We start from the raw sequence: 14,752 nt of genomic DNA, 5'->3' as shown, positions 1-14,752 counted from the left end.
CCCTGCACCTATTGTCTATGTATCTATGTGAGCCTCACACCAATGGTAGCAGGGAAGCTATTGCAGAGGATTCTACAGGATAGGACTTACTCCTATTTGGAAAAGAATGGGTTCATTAGGGACACTTAGCATAACTTTAGACAGGCATGTTGTGTCTCATCAACTTGATTCAGTATCATTTCAGGAGGTGATGAAGGTGATCGATGAGTGTGGGGTGGTGGATGTCGTCTACATGGATTTTAGTAAGGCGTTTGTTAAAGTCCCCCATGGGTCATGGAGGATGCATGGATTTCTCAGTGACTTAGTTGTACGGATTCAAAGCTGGCTTACTGTTAGAAGACAGAGGGTTGTGGTGGAAGAACAATATTGGTGGGCTGTAAGTAGTGGAGATCTACAGGGTTCTGGGCTGGGACCTCTGCTTTTAGTGAAATATGTATGTAAATGTGTATATTGACCGGCACGGTGGCGCAGCGGTAGAGTTGCTGCCTTACATCACCATAGACCCGGTTTGGATCCTGACTACAGACACTGTTTGCACGTTCTCCCCGTGGGGTTGGACACGTTAGAGGCAGGAAACGTGTTCCCAATGTTGGGGGAGTCCAGAACAAGGGGCCACAGTTTAAGAATAAGGGGTAGGCCATTTAGAACTGAGATGAGGAAAAACTTTTTCAGTCAGAGAGTTGTGAATCTGTGGAATTCTCTGCCTCAGAAGGTAGTGGAGGCCAATTCTCTGAATGCATTCAAGAGAGAGCTAGATAGAGCTCTTAAGGATAGCGGAGTCAGGGGGTGTGGGGAGAAGGCAGGAACGGGGTACTGATTGAGAATGATCAGCCATGATTACATTGAATGGCGGTGCTGGCTCGAAGGGCCGAATGGCCTCCTCCTGCACCTATTGTCTATTGACCTGCGTGGGTTTTTTCCGGGACCTCTGGTTTCCTCCCACACTCCAAAGACGTACAGGTTTGTAGGTTAATTGGCTTGGTATAATTGTAAATTGTCCCTGGTGTGTGTAGGATAATGTTAGAGTGTGGGGTCGCTGGTTGGCGCGGACCCGGTGGGGCCGAAGGGCCTGTTTCCCCCTTAACTTGGACATGAACGTAGATGGGTTGATTGGTGAGTTTGCAGATGACACAAACGGTTGCTGGGGTCACAGAGTGTGTCAAACGCTATCAAAGAATACAGAGTGTGTCAAACGCTATCAAAGAATACAGAGTGTGTCAAACGCTATCAAAGAATCAGCTACAGAAATAGGAGGAGAAATGGCAGATGGAGTTTAATCGGAGCAAGTGTGAGGTGTTGCACTTTGGCAGGTTGAATGTAAGGGGAAAATATACGAATAATAGCAAGACCATTAACACCATTAAAGTTCAGATGGATCTTGGGGTCCAAGTCCATAACTCCCTGAAAGTGACAACACAAGTAGATAGAGTGGTACAGAAGGCATATGGTATACTCTCCTTCACAGGTCAGGGCTTGGGATGTGTCAGGAAGTCATGATGCGGTTTTATGGGACTTTGGTTTGGCCACATTTGGAGTATTGCGTGCAGTTCTGGTCATCCCATTACAGGCAGGGTTTGGAAAGGGTGCGGAGGAGATTGACCAGAATGATGCCTGGGTTAGAGGGTACTAGTTACAAGCAGAGGTTGGACAGACTTGGATTCTTTTCTCTGGAACACCAAAGATTGCATGAGAGTCTAGATAATTATGAGAGGCATTGATATGGTAGATTCCCAGGATGGAAAAATCAAATATTATAGGGCATACGTCTAAGGTGAGGGGGGCAAAGTTTAAAGGAGATGTGGGTGCCAGGGGGTGGTTGAGGCAGATATGATGGCATTTAAGAGACTTTTGTAGAGACACTAGACCAAGTGGACCCGTTGGGCCCAAACCTCTCCTGCATTGGTGCAGCACCCTCCCCTCCCCCCTCCCCTGTTCCCCCTCCCTCCTCCCCTCCCCGCCTCCCTCCACCGCCCCTCCCCCTCCCCCCTCCCCTGTTCCCCCTCCCTCCTCCCCTCCCCGCCTCCCTCCACCGCCCCTCCCCCTCCCCCCTCCCTCCACCCCCTCCCACTCCATCTCCCTCAACCCCCTTATCCTCCCTCCCCCTCCCTCCCACTCCCACCACCCCTCCCTCCCTAGGAAATAGATTTAAACTTTAAAATGTGAATAACTTAAAAAATATAACACCGATTTCAATGAAACTTCTTCCATTAGCACCCAAGGGAAGACGGTGAGTAAGGTGGGCCTAAAATTGTCACGCTATCGTGTACCGTTTTTGCTGTAGTTCAGGAACAAACAAACAAACAAACGAGAGTTTTAGTGTATAGATATGGATGCGCAGGGAATGGAGGGATATGGATTATGTGCAGGCAGATAACAGTTGGTCTTGGCATCATGTTCCAATAAAACGAAACAATAAACTGTGACAATAAACGAAACTACACTAAATGTTCAGAACAGACATTGTGTACGGAAAGAGCCAGATCCCGTGCTATACTTGTTCTATGTTCAACGTTTAACGATAAAATAACATTGATGCACTTGTGAGCGAATGAGATAATGATATTCAGAACATTGGGTTGTCCAATTTTAGATAAACAACTCCCCGCCCCCCCCCCCCCCCCATCCTCTTCCTCCTCTCCTCCCTGTTCCCCACCTAGATTCACACCATTTTCTCCTCTTCCCCCACCCCCATTCCCTTCCATCTTCCACCTGTGTTCCTTCACACTTCACGCCACTTCTATCCTTACCTCGCACGATTTTCTTTTCATTTCTGCCCTTTATCGAACCACCTGCCCATCAACCGATCAACCACCCCCACCAGTCTGAGGAAGGGTCTCGACCCGAAACGTCACCCATTCCTTCTCTCCAGAGATGCTGCCTGTCCCGCTGAGTTACTCCGGCGTTTTGTGATACCTCTGACCGTCTATAAAGCTCTGGTTCGACCGTGTGAAAGAGACATTGGTGTTATGGATAAAGAAGGAGTGGAAACAAGATGGGGTGCAGCTAGGGCTTGTACGACCTCCCTAAAACGCAGCGAAGGGTCCCCTGACCCGGACAATTTCATTACATGCCCGATCATGGCTCTTAACTGCTGGGAGCTGTGGGGCACCACGATCTCGCTTTGAATGGGTCCGGCGTCCACATTCAGCGCGGTGGGTCCCCGTCTGGTTTCCAGGACTGGGCACATGGGCGCCGGTGCCGAGTCCTCGACCGGGAGCTCCTCTCTCTCTCTCTCTCCCCTACACTACCCCTTTCCCAGGATGCCTCGTAGCTAGGGGAATTGTGGAGTCTGGGGGCCGAAGCCACCACGGTCTTTCTGGGGACCGGAACCGGGACCTTCGCAACCGCCAGCGACTGGCTCGCTGGGGGGTTCATTAGATAGACCAGCCCGCTTGCTTTATTTAAAGCACTCCGCAGACCCTCTATCTCCTGCAGGCAGGCCCCGTGGTCGGCCCCTTCCGACCTGACCTCCAAAACCATTTTGTAGGCTGCCCTAACCTCCTTGAGGTTCTCTTCCTGGGTCTCCAGCTGGTGGCTCAGGGAAGCGCACTGCTCCCTGAGCTTGCCCTTACTGCGCATGGTCTCCGTGATCTGGCACTCCATCAGCTCTACCCTGGCTTTGTGGCGGTTGGTCACGACCCGGCGCTCCTTGTTTAAAGAGTCCAGAGCCTCAATCAATTGGTTCCCACCCGCAGCCTTCTCCTCTACCTCCTCCTGAAGGTCCCTGATCTGGGCTGCCTGTGCCACAACCACGCGGTCCAAAAGCTGGACCTGCTTTTTATAGCAGGTCAGCCAGACCGCCTTTTCTACAGATTTATTGTGGGCTTTACTGGCCGTCCACCGGATCGCTGCATCCTCTAACAAACCACACATCCATTGTTTGGTGATATTCACCTTGCTAAAAACATAGTCCGCAATGCGTTCGTCCATTACATCCCTAGTTTTAAAATCCTTTTCCGGTACACTATCATCCTGCTGCCAGTGTCCCTTCGTGGTCGCCATTATCTGTAAGGGGTTTCTGCGCCGAGCTTTCGCCCGACCTAAGGTCCCCGTGCCTTGCTCTGATCCCTTGACCAGGCCGCGCACACTGGGGCCCCGTGAGTGGTTCGACCCACTCACCCCCTACGGTTCTAGACACTGGACTTAGATGCAGGAGCGTTGATAGTGCAGAAAAAAACTCAACCAGGGTTTAAATGGAAAAGGCTTTTATTGAGCACTTGGGACTTTTGTCCATGAATACTTATACACAGTTCTATTAGACATATGCATAACTACATGAATACTTAGACACAGTTCTAACGACACATGCATAACTACACGGATACTTAGACACAGTTCTACTAGACGTATGCACACTTACACGAATACTTTGACACAGTTCTAAAAGACATATTCTTGACTGTAAGATGGGGAACGTACGACACATCGCAAACTTGACCAACACATATTCATTTACACACCCACGTTTATTCAAACCACCCTCCCCTCTACACTAAAACTATGTCCAGGATGTGCAGGATCGGGGTACATGCTCACCATGGGGCTATTACTGGGGTTACTGGCTGTTCGTGCTGCTTCTCCGCTGATTTCCGTGAGGGTCGTGCTTGTCCCCTGAGTTTCTTCCTTCCGTTTCTTGCGTTCCTGGCCAGTCGTTGCGAGCGTTGCTGCTGTTCCTGCTGCGAGCGTTCCTGGCCAGTCGTTGCGAGCGTTGCTGCGGTCCCTGCTGCGAGCGTTGCTGCGGTCCCTGCTGCGAGCGTTGCTGCGGTCCCTGCTGCGAGCGGGTCTTTCTTGCCTGTCTTTTCGTCTTCCTCCTGGCTTGCGTTCCTTGCAGGTTTTCTTGCAGTATTTCTTCTTGAGTTGCGTTTCTGTTCCTCTCGCTTGCATGAGTTTAAAACCCAAAAGTCGTGGCCAGTTATACTATTCTGACCCGTCCTATCTCCCGCCAGATCTCGGGATCTCTTTGTTTAAAAGATATGTATGAGTTTTCTCTCTGATCTGCGCTTATGTCCGGGGGTACCGGGGATGGCCAGATGGTGTTAATTGGTATTTCGTTGCGAGGTGATGGGTTTAACTGGTTTCCCATCACCTACCAGGTAGTTTTCTATGGGCTATTGTGCCCCCTTAACGAGATTAACTGTGTATGTCGGCTTGGGGCATTGTGATTATGCTGATGTCAGCGCCCCAGTGTCTGGACTTCGACCTGGTTTCGCAGGTTTCTGCATGGCCAATACCCATCCATTGTTCTGGCCGTGGCTTTGCAGAAACCTAGAGACTGGGCTGTAAGGTTTTTGCTTTTGTGGCTGGTCACGAGGTCCTGCGGCCATCTTAGGACCCACGGATTGTGACATCCCTGGTTAAAACTGACCGCAGCCTTTCTCTGCTATCAGCCCCAGCCTCCCATGTAAAATGTCCAAACTGCAGCTCTTTGGTTTGATGTTGCTTGCAGAATGAGGGAAAACTTCTCAAATCTTACAGGCTGGATCACTGAGGAGATGCAACAGCTGAAATCCCCCTTTTCCATTTGTTCCACAGGTGTCAATGAATGTTCCTTGGATGTGTAACCACAGCTCTGCACTTTGTTCTGACATTATCTCAGCTGCCAAGTTTGTCGATCATATGTACGTGATCTCGTTTGACGTGCAGCGGCATACGTGGATGGATTGCTTTGCAAAAGCAAATGCTCCCTATCACCAGACCCTGACAGGTAAGTGGAGTAAGCCAGAAGCAAAATCCTGCAGATGCCAGAAAAATGAAACTTAACAGAAAATGGCAGGAATCATTTGCTGGTCAGGTAGCAAATGCGGAAAGAGAAACAGAGGTTTGCCATTTTAGAGGCTTAACTGACTAAGATGCCCCATCTAAGGTAATGATATTTTGAACATTGGGCTGCCCAATTTTAGGTAAACAACCCCCCCCCCCACCCCCACCCCCTCCCTTTCTCACCGAGTCCAGGCCGCCCATCGATCAGCCCTTCACACTAGCTCCATGATATCCCACTTTCGCATCCACTCCCTACACACTAGTGACAATTTACCTGCAAACCTGCACGTCCTTGATTATGCTGCTGGCCTTGCCGAGGCAGCGTGGAGTCTAAGAGGGGTCAATGGAAGGGAGGTTGGTTTGTGCGATGGTCTGGGCTGCGACCACACAAGATGTATCAAACATGAAATTAAAGTGAAGAGTGGTAAGTCCAGGATTGGCAATGTGCAAACATTGGAGGGGGGGGGGGGGGGGGGGGAGAGGTGGGGGGGGGGGGGGGGAAGAGGGGAGGAGAGTCAGTCTACCTCATCACAGAAGGGGGAGGACAATAGACAATAGACAATAGGTGCAGGAGGAGGCCCTTCGGGCCAGCACCGCCATTCAATGTGATCATGCTCAATCAGTACCCCGTTCCTGCCTTCTCCCCATACCCCCTGATTATGCTTTCTTTAAGAGCTCTATCCAACTCTCTCTTGAATGCATTCAGAGAATTGGCCTATAATCTCCACCCTTTCTGTAGAGACCGTTCCCTCAGCAAATCCCTGATCTTCTGAGGCAGAGAATTCCACAGATTCACAACTCTCTGACTGAAAATGTTTTTCCTCATCTCTGTTCTAAATGGCCTACCCCTTATTCTTAAACTGTGGCCCCTGGTTCTGGACTCCCCCAACATTGGGAACATGTTTCCTGCCTCTAACGTGTCCAACCCTTAATAATCTTATATGTTTCGATAAGATCCCCTCTCATCCTTCTAAATTCCAGTGTATACAAGCCTAGTCGCTCCAGTCTTTCAACATATGACAGTCCCGCCATTCCGGGAATTAACCTAGTAAACCTACACTGCACGCCCTCAATAGCAAGAATATCCTTCCTCAAATTTGGAGACCAAAACTGCACACAGTACTCCAGGTGCGGTCTCACTAAGGCCCTGTACAACTGCAGAAGGACCTCTTTGCTCCTATACTCAACTCCTCTTGTTATGAAGGCCAACATTCCATTGGCTTTCTTCACTGCCTGCTGTACCTGCATGCTTCCTTTCAGTGACTGATGCACTAGGACAGCCGGATCTCGTGTTACGTCCCCTTTTCCTAACTTGACACCATTCAGGAGTGGTGCTGTTTGATAGCCGCAGGGAAGAAGGATCTCCTGTGGCGTTCTGTGCTGCATCTTGCTGGGACCAGTCTGTAGGCCTCCGTCTAGCCCGCATCTGCGCCCAGGATGAGGTGTTCCATACCAGGTCATCGGAGATGTCCTCATTCTTTAGGGAATGGGGGTTGCCCTCTTCCATTATAGACGAGGCTCTCACTAGGGTCTCCTCGATATCCCACAGCTCCACTCTTGTTCCCCCTACCCACATTCATTACCAGGATTAAGTCCCCCTTGTCTTCACCTTCCACCCCATCAGTTCGGCATATAATCCTCCAACACTTTTGCCACCTCCAACAGGATCCCGCTACTGGCCACATCTTCCGATCTCCACCCCTTTCTGCAGAGACCGTTCCCTCAGCAAATCCCTGATCAACTCGTCCCTTCCCACGAAACCCACCCCCTGACAAGGTACTTTCCCCTGCAAGAGGCAGGAGATGCAACACCTGTCCCTTTACCTCCCCCCTCGACTCCATCCAAGGACCCAAACAGTCTTTCCAGGTGAGGCAGAGGTTCACCTGCACCTCCTCCAACCTCATCTACTGTATCTGCTGTTCCAGGTGTGGACTCCTGTATATCTGTGGAACAGCACCTCATATTTCGCTTGGGCAGCTTACTCCCCAGTGATATGAACATTGACTTCTCTAATTTCAAGTAGCCCCTGCTTTCCCTCCCTCTCGATCCACTCCCCCTTCCCAGTTCTCCCATCAGTCTTACTGTCTCCGACTACATTTTAACTCTGTACCGCTCACTCCCCTGAAATCAGTCTGAAGAAGGGTCTCGACCCGAAATGTCACCCATTCCTTCTCTCCAGACATGCTGCCTGACCCGCTGAGTTACTCCAGCATTTTGTGCCTACCTTCAATTTAAACCAGCATCTGCAGCTCTTTCCTACACTGTTGTGAAGGTGCTCCTCAGGTTGGCCAGTGTGTGTCATGGAGGGGGTGAGCTGTATTGTCCAAGATTCTCCGCAGTTTGAGGCGCATCCTCCCCTCCAAGACCCCACCTCCCGTGAATCCAACTCCTGCCCCCAGGACGGAGCCAGCCTTCCTGATGAGCTTGTTAATCCTAGCGTCCGCGGCCTTCGCCCTACTGCCCCAGAACACAACAGCAATGAAGATGGCACTGGCCATCTGATAGACCACCGATTGATAATATGCTTCACTTGCCCAGGTTAAATGTTAATGCTGTCATTATTTCAGGAATCACCAGTTATATCAAAAAGGGCGTGAATTCCCAGAAGATGATATTGGTCGTTCCATGGTTCGGCCTTGATTATACTTGTATTCGCTTCATTGAGGTAAGATGTTGCCCTTGTCTAGATTTACCAGGACTTTGCCAGGACTCGAGGGCCTGAGTAATAGGGCCTAAGCAATCTTTGATCGGACTTTGCTGGCTTTACCTTCCACTAAACGTTATTCCCTTATCGTTTATCTACACACGGTAGACGGCTCGATTGTAATCATGTATTGTCTTTCTGCTGACTGGTTAGCGCGCAACAAAAGCTTTTCACTGTACCTCAGGACACGTGACAATAAACTAAACCGAAACTAGACGAGGGAGAGGTTTTGCAGGCTAGGACTTTATTCCTTGGAGAGCAGGAGGCTGAGGGGTGATCTTATAGAGGTGGACAAAATCGTGAGGAGAATTGATCGGGTTAACACACAGAGTCCAAGGTAAGGGACACCCCAACTTGGATCCAATCTACCTACGACCTCACCAGAGTAGGAGAGACAACATTGTGAGTAACAAATGTGACAGTGCCTTCTCTTTGAGCAGAAGTGTCAAAGACCAGAGGGCATAACTTTAAGGTGAGAGGGGCAAAGATTAAAGGAGACTGCGGGGCAAGTATTTTTTAACGCAGAGGGTGGTGGGTGCCTGGAACGCGCTGCCTGGGGTGATGGTGGTGGCAGATGCAATAGTGGCATTTAAGAGGCTTTTGGACAGGCACATAGATATGCAGGGAATGGAGGGGTATGGATAAGGCAGAGGAGATTAGTTTAATTTGGCTGGATGATAGTCAATCATTCTTGCACTCAGACTGGGGTCCTTTTCGGAATGGCAGGCAGTGACTAGTGGGTACCGCAAGGCTCAGTGCTGGGACCCCAGTTATTTACAGTGTATATTAATGATTTGGATGAGGGAATTGAATGCAACATCTCTAAGTTTGCGGATGACACGAAGCTGGGTGGCAGTGTTAGCTGCGAGGAGGATGCTAGGAGGCTGCAGAGTGACTTGGATAGATTAGGCGAGTGGGCAAATGCATGGCAGATGCAATATAATGTGGATAAATGTGAGGTTATCCACTTTGGCGGCAAGAATAGGAAAGCAGAGTATTACCTGAATGGTGACCGATTGGGAGAAGGGGAGATGCAACGTGACCTGGGTGTCATGGTGCACCAGTCATTGAAAGCAAGCATGCAGGTGCAGCAGGCAGTGAAGAAAGTGAATGGTATGTTGGCATTCATAGCAAGAGGATTTGAGTTTAGGAGCAGGGAGGTTCTGCTGCAGTTGTACAGGGCCTTGGTGAGACCGCACCTGGAGTATTGTGTGCAGTTTTGGTCTCCTAACCTGAGGAAAGACGTTCTTGCCTTAGAGGGAGTACAGAGAAGGTTCACCAGATTAATCCCTGGGATGGCGGGACTTGCATATGAGGAAAGACTGGATAGACTGGGCTTGTACTCGCTGGAATTTAGAAGACTGAGGGGGGATCTTATAGAAACATATAAAATTCTTAAGGGGTTGGATAGGCTAGATGCGGGAAGATTGTTCCCAATGTTGGGGGAGTCCAGAACCAGGGGTGTCCAGAACCAGGGGTCACAGCTTAAGGATAAGGGGGAAGTCTTTTAGGACCGAGATGAGAAAACATTTCTTTACACAGAGAGTGGTGAGTCTGTGGAATTCTCTGCCACAGAAGGTAGTTGAGGCCAGTTCATTGGCTATATTTAAGAGGGAGTTAGATGTGGCCCTTTTTGCTAAAGGGATCAGGGGGTATGGAGAGAAGGCAGGTACAGGCTACTGAGCTGGATGATCAGCCATGATCATATTGAATGGCGGTGCAGGCTCGAAGGGCCGAATGGCCTACTCCTGCACCTATTTTCTATGTTTCTATGTTTCTAAGTGCATAGAGCTCTGGATGATGAGGAGGTGTTTCATCTCCTGTAGGTGCACAAGGAGGTGGTGTGAGAAGTGAAGTGGGAATCAGAGAAGGTGGACGGGGTGAACCAGAACATCTCGGAGATAGTGGACCCTTCAGGACCAATCTTAATCTTGCCCGACATCTGTCAACTCTGAAACCTTCAATTGAATCTTGAGTGCCAATGGTTCCTCCATGTGTTAAGGAATCACACAGCAGGGAAACAGGCTCTTGGGCCCATACCATCCATGCCGACCAACATGTCCCATCTGGGCTTAGTCACACTTCCCTCTGTTTGACTTCTTTACCTATCAATCAATCAATCAATCAATCAATCATTCTTTTACCACAGTTTTTTAAATTACCAAAGCAAACATTTTTACAATGTTTAGTTTAGTTTAGTTTAGAGTCACAGCGCGGAAACAGGCCCTTCAGCCCACCGGATCCGCGCCGACCAGCGATCCCCGCACACTAACACTGTCCTACACACACTAGGGACAATTTACAATTATACCAAGACAATTAACCTACAAACCTGCAACGTGGGAGGAAACCGGATCACCCGAAGAAAACTCACACGGCGACAGGGAGAACGTACAAACTCCATACAGACAGCACCTGTAGTCAGGATGGAACCCGGGTGTCTGGCGCTGTGAGGCAGCAACTCTACCGCTGCGCCACCGTGCCACCCTTTCTACTTTCTCATCCGTTTATTTTCAGGCAGGTAGATGTGTATTAAGATCGATGCCTCTTGAAGAAGCGACCTGCAGTAATATCAGAGCAAGCAGGATCCGGTACAAAGATGTCATGAAACTTTTGCCCAAGTCAATTACCGGTAGAATCTGGGATGACGACCAGAAAGCCCCATTTTTTGTCTACAAGGTAAGACCACTGGAGAATACACAGCTACGGTCAGTACATCCAAATATGGTTGATATTATGGAAACATTGCCGTGTTTAACAAGTCAATTCACTTCCCAATTGAGTTGATGAACGGACCTGCCCAAGTCCACAAGGAGTCACAGAGAGTTGTGGATGTAGCCCAGTCCGTCACACTGACCACACTCCCCACCATTGACACCATCCTGTATCTTATCATGTATCTACACACTGTAAACGGCTCGATTGTAATCATGTATTGTCTTACCGCTGAATGGTCAGCACACAAGAAGAGCTTTTCACTGTACCTCGGTACACGTGACAATAAACTAAACTAATCTACACTTCACGCTGCCTCAGATAAACAGCCAACATAATCAACGACTTGTCCCACCCCGGGCATTCCTTCTTATCCCTGCTTCTTTCCAGCAGAAGGTACAGAAGCTTGAAAGCGCGCACCACCAGACTCAGGAACAGCTTCTTCCCCTCTGTTATCAGGCTTCTGAACGGTCCTTCCATGAGCCAGGGTACTGTCCAATTCACCTTTACCCCATTGCGAACATTTGACTTTGTCTCTGGAGCTGATGTGCTACAATGCTGAGAACTATATTCTGCACTCTATATCTTCCCCTCTGCTCTACCTGTTGGACTTGACTTTGCCCTTGTTGTATTTACGTATAGTATTGTAAGAAAATAACTGCAGATGCTGGTGCAAATCGAAGGTATTTATTCACAAAATGCTGGAGTAACTCAGCAGGTCAGGCAGCATCTCAGGAGAGAAGGAATGGGTGACGTTTCGGGTCGAGACCCTTCTTCAGACTGAAGAAGAGTCTCGATCCGAAACGTTACCAATTCCTTCTCTCCTGAGATGCTGCCTGACCTGCTGAGTTACTCCAGCATTTTGTGAATAAATATGTATAGTATTGTCTCATCTGATTGAACACCCTGCAAAACAAAGCTTTTCACTGTACCTCGGTACACGTGACAATAATTAGCATAAAGCAATAAAGTAAACCTAGACCTCTCATATACATTAACGATGTATTCCAGTTCCTCCAGTCTACCCCATTGTGGTTCTTGCACTTTATAAAAATAGAATATAGAACATTGTAAATAGAGTATGATGTATGAATGCATACGATGAATGCATTATCCAGATGATAAGAGAATACATTGCTGGCAGAGATTTATATTCTATTTCTTTATTTCAAAGATAAGTTATCAAGCTTCAAGAGGAGGTAGTTGAGGCAGGGACTATTCCAACATTTAAGAAACAGTTAAACAGGTACATGGATAGAACAGGTTTGGAGAGATATGGACCAAATGCGGGCAGGTTGGACTTGTGTAGCTGGGACATGTTGGCTGGTGTGGGCAGGTTGGGCCACTCGGTCTGTTTCCACGCTGTATTCCACAAGGATTTGAGTATAGGAGTAAAGAGGTCCTTCTGCAGTTGTGCAGGGCCTTGGTGAGACCACATCTGGAGTATTGTGTGCACTTTTGGTCTCCTAATTTGAGGAAGGTCATTCTTGCTATTGAGGAAGTGCAGCGTAGGTTCAAGAGGTTAATCCCCTGGATGGCGGGACTGACATATGAGGAAAGATTGGAAAGACTGGGCTTGTATTCATTGGAGTTTAGAAGGATGAGAGGGGATCTTATAGAAACATATAAAATTATAAAAGGACTGGACAAGCTAGATGCAGGAAAAATGTTCCCAATGTTGGGGGAAGTCCAGAACCAGGGGCCACAGTCTAAGAATAAAGAGGAGGCCATTTAAAACTGAGATGAGAAAAAACTTTTTTACCCAGAGAGTTGTGAATTTGTGGAATTCTCTGCCACAGAGGGCAGTGGAGGCCAATTCACTGGATGAATTTAAAAGAGAGCTAGATAGAGCTCTAGGGGCCAGTGGAATCAAGGGGTATGGGGAGAAGGCAGGCACGGGGTTACTGATTGTGGATGATCAGCCATGATCACAATGAATGGCGGTGCTGGCTCAAAGGACCGAATGGCCTCCTCCTGCACTTATTTTCTATGTTCCTATGTATCACTCTATGACTCTAAGAAATCCCATTTTAAGATGTAAAAACAAGGAACTGCAGATACTGGTTTACAAAATAAGGGTGCAAAGTGTTGGAGTAACTCAGTGTGTCAGGCAGCATATCTGGAGAGTATGGACAGGTGACATTTTTCAGACACTTTGAATAGGGCAGTTGTGTCTTTGTGAGATGTTTTAATTCATTTATTTTAGGTGTGTGGGGGGGGGGGGGGGGGATTTAATAGGAACCTGAGGGCCAACTATTTTACACAAAGGGTGGTAGGTGTATGAAAAGGGCAGGCAGAGAATCTGATGAGGTAGTACTATTACAACCAAAACGTCACCCATCGATAAACAGACACAAAAAGCTGGCGTAACTCAGTGGCTCAGACAGCATCTCTGGAGAAAAGGAATAGGTGACATTTCGGGCGAAGACCCTTCTTCAGACTTCTCCAAATGTCACCTATTCCTTTTCTCCAGAGAATGCTGCCTGTCCCGCTGAGTTACTCCAGCTTTTTGTGTCTATCTCCGGTTTAAACCAGCATCTGCAGTTGTTTCCTACACTTCCGCTGTCCATGTTCTCCTGAGATGTTGCCTTGCCCTCTGAGTTACTCCAGCACTTTGTGTATTTTTTAAATCATGGACTTTAAGCAGTTTTGCTAAAGAAATCCGGCAGTGTTTCTCGGTCAGTGCACTGAACCAAGCTAAGCCCACTCTTTGCTTCCACAGCCGAGAGGTCAGGTGTTCCATGAGGTCTGGTACGATGATCCAGAGAGCATTTCATTGAGGTCGACTTTCTTGAAGAAGTTCAAGCTGGGAGGCATTGGCATGTTGAATGCAGAGTTCGCCAGCTATGAACGTGATCCTGTGGCCACGATGCAAACTGAAGAGATGTGGAATGCTCTCTGCCCTCCATGAGAGAACCGCCAAGCTTACGGTTATTTCATTGTCATCAGATGTGACCATTACACTTTGCAATTAAATCTGGCTTCGAGTGAGCTAACACTGAACACACACAACTAAAATATTAATGCAGATCTTGGGATTCGTGCTTTGTCTACAGAAGGAGTTATTATCCACCGAATAAAAACAATATAACTATATAACTCGTCCCTTCCCACCCAAACCACCCCCTTCCCCAGGTACCTTCCCCTGCAACCGCAGGAGATACAACACCTGCCCCTATACCTCCTCCCTCAACTCTGTCCAGGGACCCCGGCAGTCCTTTCAGGTTAGGCAGAGATTCACTTGCACCTCCTCCAACCTCATCTACTGTATCCGTTGTTCAAGATGTGGACTCTTATACATCGGCGAGACCAAACGTAGAATGGGCGATCGTTCCGCTAAACACCTTTGCTCAGTCCGCCTGAACCTACCTGATCTCCCGGTTGCTGGACACTATAATTCTCCTTCCCATTCCTACACAGACCTTTCTGTCCTCGGTCTCCTCCATTGTCAGAGTGAGGCTAAACGCAAATTGGAGGAACAGCATCTCATATTTCACTTGGGCAGCTTACAGCACAGTGCTATGAATGTTGATTTCTCTCACTTCCGGTAGCCCGGCATTCCCTCTCTCTCTC

At 48.5% G+C, this 14,752-nt stretch overlaps 1 protein-coding gene across 1 annotated transcript in view; it reads left to right on the top strand.

Moving 5' to 3' along the window:
• LOC144598013 (di-N-acetylchitobiase-like) overlaps positions 1-14,090 on the top strand; it is a 28,148-nt gene extending 14,058 nt beyond the window's left edge. The window contains exons 4-8 of the mRNA XM_078407883.1: positions 5,533-5,704; positions 8,328-8,425; positions 10,982-11,143; positions 13,215-13,216; positions 13,907-14,090. Of these exons, the coding sequence (XP_078264009.1) occupies positions 5,533-5,704; positions 8,328-8,425; positions 10,982-11,143; positions 13,215-13,216; positions 13,907-14,090 (618 nt within the window). The remainder of the gene's footprint in view (positions 1-5,532; positions 5,705-8,327; positions 8,426-10,981; positions 11,144-13,214; positions 13,217-13,906) is intronic.
• Positions 14,091-14,752: the final 662 nt, after the last annotated feature.

The sequence above is a fragment of the Rhinoraja longicauda genome, chromosome 11 (genome assembly GCF_053455715.1).
Source record: "Rhinoraja longicauda isolate Sanriku21f chromosome 11, sRhiLon1.1, whole genome shotgun sequence".
Classification (NCBI taxonomy): domain Eukaryota; kingdom Metazoa; phylum Chordata; class Chondrichthyes; order Rajiformes; family Arhynchobatidae; genus Rhinoraja; species Rhinoraja longicauda.
Note: the sequence above shows the minus strand (reverse complement) of the source record. Positions and strands in the feature narration are given on the sequence as shown.